The sequence below is a fragment of the Neophocaena asiaeorientalis genome, unplaced genomic scaffold (genome assembly GCF_003031525.2).
Source record: "Neophocaena asiaeorientalis asiaeorientalis breed wild unplaced genomic scaffold, Neophocaena_asiaeorientalis_V1.1 scaffold318, whole genome shotgun sequence".
NCBI lineage: Eukaryota > Metazoa > Chordata > Mammalia > Artiodactyla > Phocoenidae > Neophocaena > Neophocaena asiaeorientalis.
Window position 1 is genome coordinate 1,055,459 of NW_020173761.1, and position 8,790 is coordinate 1,064,248.

General features: G+C 38.6%; 1 protein-coding gene across 1 annotated transcript; it reads right to left on the minus strand.

The window, feature by feature from the left end:
- Positions 1-2,522: 2,522 nt before the first annotated feature.
- On the minus strand, positions 2,523-3,175 carry GARIN6 (golgi associated RAB2 interactor family member 6). The gene is given in 2 exon segments (XM_024751310.1): positions 2,523-2,851; positions 2,854-3,175. Coding segments are annotated over 2 exon segments (651 nt in total).
- Positions 3,176-8,790: the final 5,615 nt, after the last annotated feature.

The window sequence follows — 8,790 nt, forward strand, 5'->3', positions numbered from 1 at the left end:
ACCATGCTGACTGTACTTCCTCCTGGATCTAGGAAGGCTGCTCCTGCTAGGGCTGTGTTTCTCTTTTGAGTCTGCAAACATGGTTGCAGTCATATGCACAGCACCAGTGGTGGTGCCTGTTGTTACAATTGCTCCTTTTATCAGGCTCTGTAGGCTTTGTAACTGCAGAATTATGTGAACTCTTAAATGCAGTATAAGTGGGAGGCATGATGAATTCATTCCTCCCCAGCATAATCATAATAGGTGGCCCCAAACACTTCAGGGTTTATGTGAAGGCTCCTGATGCTCACTTGATCTTGATTCCTTCCATAGAAATAGGTAGCATTTGCCTAGGGAAAGACAAGTAAAATAAAGTGAGACCAGAAAGACTGCTCCCTTCTATTCCTATAGCTAAACAAAAGAGCTTATAATAAGAATTTTGAGCTCTCAAGTCCACTCTCCCATTTGATGCAACAGTGCCCCCTACAATATCTCCACAGTGACCACAATGATCATCCAGTTTGCTTGGACAGTTTGTGTCAGTGAGAACACTTATTAAAATACACTTTTGTTAGTATTTCTGCTGGTCAGGTGGTATGTGCTTTAATATTTTGATAGCTACTAGCAAATTGTGCACATCTCACTGTCACTGATGTATACAAAAGTCAGTACAAGGCAGTCATGGGGAGACATACATTCTGCAACATGTCGGCTTAGCTGGGTTGGAGTATGTTCAAGAATAGATTGGATGATGAAATTAGAACACTCCCTAACACCATACACAAAAATAAACTCAAAATGGATTAAAGACCTAAATGTGAGGCCAGACACTATAACACTCTTAGAGGAAAACATAGGCAGAACACTCTATGACATAAATCACAGCAAGATCCTTTTTGACCCACCTCCTGGAAAAATGGAAATAAAAACAAAAATAAACAAATGGGACCTAATGAAACTTCAAAGCTTTTGCACAGCAAAGGAAACCATAAACAAGACGAAAAAACAACCCTCAGAATGGGAGAAAATATTTGCAAATGAATCAACGGACAAAGGATTAATCTCCAAAATATATAAACAGCTCATGCAGCTCAATATTAAAAAACAAACAGGGCTTCCCTGGTGGCACAGTGGTTGAGAGTCCGCCTGCCGATGCAGGGGATACGGGTTCGTGCCCCGGTCTGGGAAGATTCCACGTGCCGCAGAGCGGCTGGGCCTGTGAGCCATGGCCGCTGAGCCTGCGCCTCCGGAACCTGTGCTCTGCAACGGGAGAGGCCACAACAGTGAGAGGCCCGCATACTGCAAAAAAAACCCAAAAAACAACCCAATCAAAAAATGGGCAGAAGACCTAAATAGACATTTCTCCAAAGAAGACATGCAGATGGCCAAGAGGCACATGGAAAGCTGCTCAACATCACTAATTATTAGAGAAATGCAAATCAAAACTACAATGAGGTATCACCTCACACGAGTCAGAATGGCCATCATCAAAAAATCTACAAACAATAAATGCTGGAGAGGGTGTGGAGAAAAGGGAACCCTCTTACACTGTTGGTGGGAATGTAAATTGATACAGCCACTATGGAGAACAGTATGGAGTTTCCTTAAACTAAAAATAGAACTACCATATGACCCAGTAATCCCACTACTGGGCATATACCCAGAGAAAACCATAACTCAAAAAGACACATGCATCCCAATGTTCATTGCAACAGTATTTACAATTGCCAGGACATAGAAGCAACCTAAATGTCTGTCAACAGATGAATTGATAAAGAAGAGGTGGTACATATATACAATGGAATATCACTCAGCCATAAAAAGGAACAAAACGGTGTCATTTGCAGAGATGTAGATGGACCTAGAGACTGTCATACAGAGTGAAGTAAGTCAGAAAGAGAAAAATATCGTATATTAATGTGATATCTATCTATCTATCTATCTATCTATGGAACCTAGAAGAATGGTATACATGATCTTATTTGCAAAGCAGAAATAGAGACACCGACGTAGAGAACAAATGTATGGATACCAAGGGGGAAGGGGGGGTGAGATGAATTGGGAGATTGGGATTGACATATATACAGTATTATGTATTAAATAGATAACTAATGAGAACCTACTGTACAGTACAGGGAACTCTCCTCGGTGCTCTGTGGTGACCTAAATGGGAAGGAAATCCAAAAAAGAGGGGATATATGTATATGTGTGGCTGATTCACTTTGCTGTATAGAGAAACTGACACAGCAGTGTAAAGCAACTATACTCCAATAAAAAAAATGAGAAAAGCTGGAGAAACATAAAAAAAAGAATAGATTGGATGGTCAGGATGCTGCAGATGGCAATACAATATTTGATATGAATTAAGGGTTGCTGACAGCTAAGGAATCTCTGAAATACAGCCTTGGGGAACACTTTGGAGAAGTACTAGGAACCTCCTCAGTGTGCCATGGCCTCCAAATGAGGCTCATTTGGCCCTGAGTCCTTCCAAAAATCCATGTATTTTCCAGGTGAGCCTGTGTACCAAAGCCTCTGCAGGTCCTTTAGCTCTTCTCCCTAAGCACCTTGGCCTCGTCTTTTAGAGATTGTGGAGTGCTTACCACTGGGCCCTTAGTCTCTTCCTCAAACCCAGTTATGTCCAGAGTGTCCCTAGCTGGAATGACCTGGGTGCTGCTGTAAGCCTCCACTGGTGGTCTCAGGATGTAAATGAGGTTTTCCCACTGAATAAAAAGATCTCTTGTATCTGAAGGGGGACACAGCTGAAGGTAGAAAGAGCGGCCAGTGGTAAGCTTCAGGTGGAGCTGTTGTTTTTTACTGTTATGGATGGATATCTTTACAAAATTCAAGGGAAGCAGCCTGGTTAGCTCTAAGATCTTTCCTGGGTGGCAGGGCCATATCTGTTACAGTCATCACAGATAGCAGCTGGTCAGGCCAGCAGCATGACATCAGGTAGTGTGAGGCGGGGGCTGGTACGAACGATGCCCACAGTCACCATTTGGGCCCAGTTGTGCACATCAATCACTTCTCCTTTTCTGCTGACCTGTATAAGGTCACTCTCAAACACTGGTGCATAGTGGAATATAGGGTACTCCCCCTTGTACAGGTGTCGCTGCAGTTTCCCCATGGAGGTATTAAACTTGCTCATTGCAAGGCTGCCTTCGGCTTTGTAGTATGGTAATGTATATTGGCTGTTCATCGCTATCTTTTATCAAGACAGCTCCTAGAGGCTCCTCTGCACCTTCCTTACCACACCTTGCAGGGCGTCCTGTTTCCCTGGTCTCTCTGGCAGGTGGGTTAGCAGTGGTCTTCTGCAGGCTTTGTCTCTGAGTGACTGAGGACAGGGTGGGGGAGCTGATTACTGACTGCTCAGTGCTAGAGACAGTTGCTCCTGGACCTGACTGTGCCCTGCCTAGAGCATGGAGATGTCAGGACATGCAGAGGCTGGGGCCCCAGTAGATATCAGGGTGCACAGATGTTGATGTGCACAGATACTGGTATTCAGTCATAATTCCACTGCACCTCTCCTCCAGAAACTGTAGCTTCCAACTAGGCCTAAACCCCTCACAAGGCCACACTGCCACAGATCAGCAGACCACCCCTTCTCCCATGGGTGGGTCTAAGGATCTTAATACGTACTGACAAATTGCTTTCAGAAAGGGTTAGACAAACTTTCTGTTAGGTATGAGTTAAAATATGCATACTGTCTTATCCAGCACTTCTAACTGCAGACAGAATTAATTGTAGACAGTTTACCTTAAAGAGAATTGGACAAGGTGGTAAACAAGCTGGATGTACAGAATGTTTATCAAGGTTTATTGTAGCAAAAAATATCATAAACAGGATTAATATCTTACAGTGAGGATTTGGTTAAATAAATTATGGAGCATTCTATGAAAGAATACTCTGAAGCCGTAAGAATGATTATGTAGTTCCCTATTTATTGAAATGAAAAGATATACCTGATTTTTTTTTTTAAGAAAAAGAGCAAAACAAACATTTCAAACTAGCTTTATACTTGTGGTCCAATTTATTTAAAATCGTCTGTGTATGTGTGTTTGGGTATGAAAGTATAATATGTTCAGTGAAATGTTTAAAGTACTTATTTCTGGATGGTGTAAATTTTATTTTCTTTATAATTTCTATTTTTTATTAGGATATTATTTCTATTAACAGGAAGAGTAAAGCTATTTTTATTAACAATATCTGTTTTTACAGCCATCAAAAATTTTATGTTTTGACACACCCTCAAAATGCTGAGATTTTCCCTAGACATCTGTACCCTGACTACATGGTGAAAAGAGCCTTAAACATCACATTTATGCTCTATTCTTTACTCATTATCAAATTGGCCTACTAAAAAAAGTTCTGAGAAATTTTGCCAGCTATTATAAATATTATAAATTCAGTAAGATTAAAATATCTTTATTGGCATGACAATATACATAACACGCACATACGTATGCACATAAAGCCATAGTTTTTGAGTCTTCAGTTCTGTAAGTAAAAATGAACATTTTCTTCCCTTCATATTGAAGTATCTGGTTATTTCTGGTAATATGAATATTTTATTCTTTATTTATTGAGAGGCCTAGTCACATATCAATAGCAATTCTTACTGGCCTGTCCAAAGTCTTTATATTTTGATTTCCACTTCACGTCTACATTATTTATAATTAGCAAAAAGAATAAGCCTAACATACGTTTACTAATCAAACTAACCTTTCAAATGTATCCAAGAGGTTCTGGTATTTGTTGAAAGGAATAGGTACCACTTGATACAGTATAATTCAATTTAGGTGCTTTTTAAAAAGTAAAGTGAAGATATACCGATTTTCTTAAAAACACTTTTATGCTGTGCACATATGTTACAAGATATTTATCTTAGGCTTCCACTAGACCACTGAGCTAATTGCCTTGTCTCCAGGAAAACCAGAAGCTATATTACTTGTAGGGCCTAAGGACTTTGAGGATTTTTTCCTAACTAGTCATTAGACCAACAACAGTAGAACCTCTCTTACTTGGCCTGGTAACTATGAGTATCAGTGTAGTGTTCTGGCAAATATGTCTATTTTCATGAGTCTGATGAAGTTTATCTTAAATTCCTCTAGGTATTTAGAAAACTATCTTAATATTTGCTTCAATACTTAAGAAGCTCAGATGGCTAAATAAAAATCTACCTGGAACTGAGATTAATAAATTCTTGGGAGACTAACCAAAGAAAACATTGGTACGATTTATGTCAGAGAACGTTTTGCCTATGTTCTCTTCCAGGAGTTTTATGGTGTCATGTCTTATGTATGTTTTGAGTTTATTTTTGTACATGGTATGAGGGTGTGTTCTAACTTCATTGATTTACATGCAGGTGTCCAACTTTCCAAGCACCACTTGCTGAAGAGACTGTCTTTTTCCCATTTTATATTCTTGCCTCCTTTGTCAAGGATTAATTGACCATAGGTGTGTGGGTTTATTTCTGGGCTCCCTAGTCTGTTGCATTGATCCGTATGCCTGTTTCTGTACCAAAAGGTAACATGCACCCCCATGTTCATAGCAGCACTGTTCACAATAGCCAAAACATGAAAACAACTTAAATGTCCATCAACAGATGAATGGATAAAGAAGTTGTGATTGTATACGTATACACAATACTGTTCAGCCATAAAAAAGAATGAAATAATGTCATTTACAGCAACATGGATACAACTGGAGATTAGCATACTAAGTGAAGTAAGTCAGAAAGAGAAAGACAAATACCATATGATGTCACTTATATGTGTAATCTAAAATATGACACAAATGAACCTATCTACAAAACTGAAACAGACTCATAGACAAAGGGAACAGACTTGTGGTTGCCAAGGGGAAGCAGGGAGGGAGAGGGATGGACTGGGGTTGGTAGATGCAAACTATTACATTTAGAATGGGTAAACAACAAGGTCCTACTGTAGAGCACAGGGAACTATATTCAATATCCTGTGATAAACTATAATGGAAAAGAATATAAAAAAAGAATGTCTATGTGTGTATTACTGAGTCACTTTGCTGCACAGCAGAGATTGGCACAACACTGAAAATTAACTATAACTTCAATTAAAAAAAATTTTTTAATAAATTATTTTTATGTAAATGCAGCAGCTCTTAGCTTTTCATAGTTAGTCATTAGACATTCTTAAAATAAATTTATGTTCCTTCTCCTCTACATAAGAGTCTGTGTCACTGGGTAAATTATTTAACTTCCATGGGCCTTATATTTGTCATCCTTGACATTGAGATGATACTTTAGGTATCATTCAACTCCGAAATAGTTACAGTTTTGGATAGGGGTTTAACTTTTCCCCCGTAATAAAACTACTACATACTTTGGAAATATTCCAAACAAAAATAATAAGTTAAGGAATTATTCAGATATTAACAGCTCTGGGAATTTGTGATGCAATACATAATCTTATTCTGTTGCTGAATTTCTTCTTGCCAAAACTTTTAAAAGAACCAACATTTGAAATATGGAAATGGCAAAAATGTTATTTCAGTAAGATGAGCATTCAGTGGGGGCAGTGCTTAAAACTATGTAAGTGGAAATATGGGTTAAACATTTTAAACAGAATTCAGTTAATAATGGACATGGCTGTAGTAGGCAGATTAATTCCCTCCAAAGATGCCCATATCTAATCTTTACAACTTGTGAATATGTGACCTTACATGGCAAAGGGACTTTGCAGATATGATTAAGTTAAGGATCCTGAGGTAGGGAGATACCCTGGATTATTCAGGTGGACCCAGTGTGAGCCCAACGGTCCTTATGGTGATCCAGTGGGTAAGACTCTGTGCTCCCAATGCAGGGAGCCAGGATTTGATCCCTGCTTGGGGAGCTAGATCCCGCATGCATGCTGCAATTAAGAAGTCCACATGCTGCACTAAGAAGCCCGCATGCCACAACTAAGAAGCCCACATGCCACAACTAAGAAGTCCTCATGCTACAACTAAAGATCCCACCTGCTGCAATGAAGATCCCCTGTGCCACAACAAAGACCCAGTGCAGCCAAAATAAATAAGTAAATAAATAAATATTTTAAAAAGAAAAAGGATAGAGGGTCAAAGTCAGAGAAGGATATGTGATGATGGATACAGAGGTTGAAGTGATGTGGCCATGAACCAAGGAATGTAGTTGGCTGAAAAGTAGGAAATGCATTCTCCCCTAGAGGATCCAGCCCCACCAATACCTTGATTTTAGCCCTGTGAGAATCATTTTGGACTTTTGACATTTAGAACTGTAAGAGAATAAAGTTCTGTTGTTTTAAGCTACTGAGTTTGTGATAATTTGTTATAGCAGCCCTGGGAAACTAACACACATTTTGGTACCTAGAAGTGGAATGCTGCTGTAACAAATACACTAAAATGTGAAGTGGCTTTGGAGTTGGACAGTGGATAGGAGCTGGAATAATTTTGAGTAGCATGATAGAAAAAGCCTAGATTGCCTTGAACATAAATGTGACTATTAAAGATTCTTCCAGTAGGGCTCATAAGTAACTGATATGGTACAGAAAACCTATTTTGTCTTAGAAAAAACCTAAATTGTCATAAACAGCACCATACTCAATGCTGAAAAGCAGAAAGCAGTTCCTTTAAGATCAGGAACAAGACGAGGATGAACACACCACTTTTATTCAGCATAGTTTTGGAAGTCCTAGCCACAAGAATCAGAAAAGAAAAATAAAAGGAATCCAAATTGAAAGGGAAAGAAATAAAGCTCTCACTGGGAATTCACTTGCAGTCTAGTGGTTAGGACTCTGCACTTTCACTGCCAAGGGCACAAGTTCAATCTCTGGTCGGGGAACTAGGATCCCGCAAGCTGCATGGCGTGGCCTAAAAACAAAATAAAACAAAAACCCCCCAAAACAACAACCAGCTCTCACTGTTTGCAGATGACATGATACTATATGTAGAAATCCTAAAGTTGCCACCAAAAAACTATTAGATATAATAAATGAATTCTATAAAGTTACATGATAAACAATTGATATACAAAAATATGTTGTTTCTATACACCAACAATGGACTATCAGAAAGAGAAATTAAGGAAGCAATCCCATTTAGAATTGCATCAATAAGAATAAAATACCTAGGAATAAATCCAACCAAGGAGGTAAAAGACCTGCTGTTCAGAAAACTATAAGCCTCTGCTGAAAGAAATTGAAGATGACACAAAATAATGGAAAGATATACTGTGCATATGGACTGGAAGAATTAATATTGTTAAAATAACCACACCTCCAAAGGCAGTCTACAGATTCAATGCAATATCTGTCAAAATACCCATGGCATTTTTCACAGAACTAGAACAAATAATTCTAAAATTTTTATGGAAACACAAAAGATCCTGAGCAGCCAAAACAATCTTGAGAAAGAACAAAGCTGGAGGTATCATGCTCCCTCATTTCAAACTATACTACAAAGCTATAGTAATCAAAATAATATGGTACTGGTGCAAAAACAGACACATAGATCAATGGAACGAAATATAGATCCCAGAAATAAACCCACACTTATATGATCAATTAATCTCTGACAAATGAGGCAAGAACATACAATGGGGAAAAGACAGCCTCTTCAATAAATGGTGTTGGGAAAACTGGACAGCTACATGCAAAAGAATCAAACTGGAATACTTTCTCACACCATATACAAAACCCCTCAAAATAGATTAAAGACTTAAATATAAGACCTGAAACCATAAAACTGCTACAAGAAAACATAGGCAGTATGCTCTTTGACATTAGTCTTAGCAATATTTTTTTGGTTATGTCTCCTCAGGCA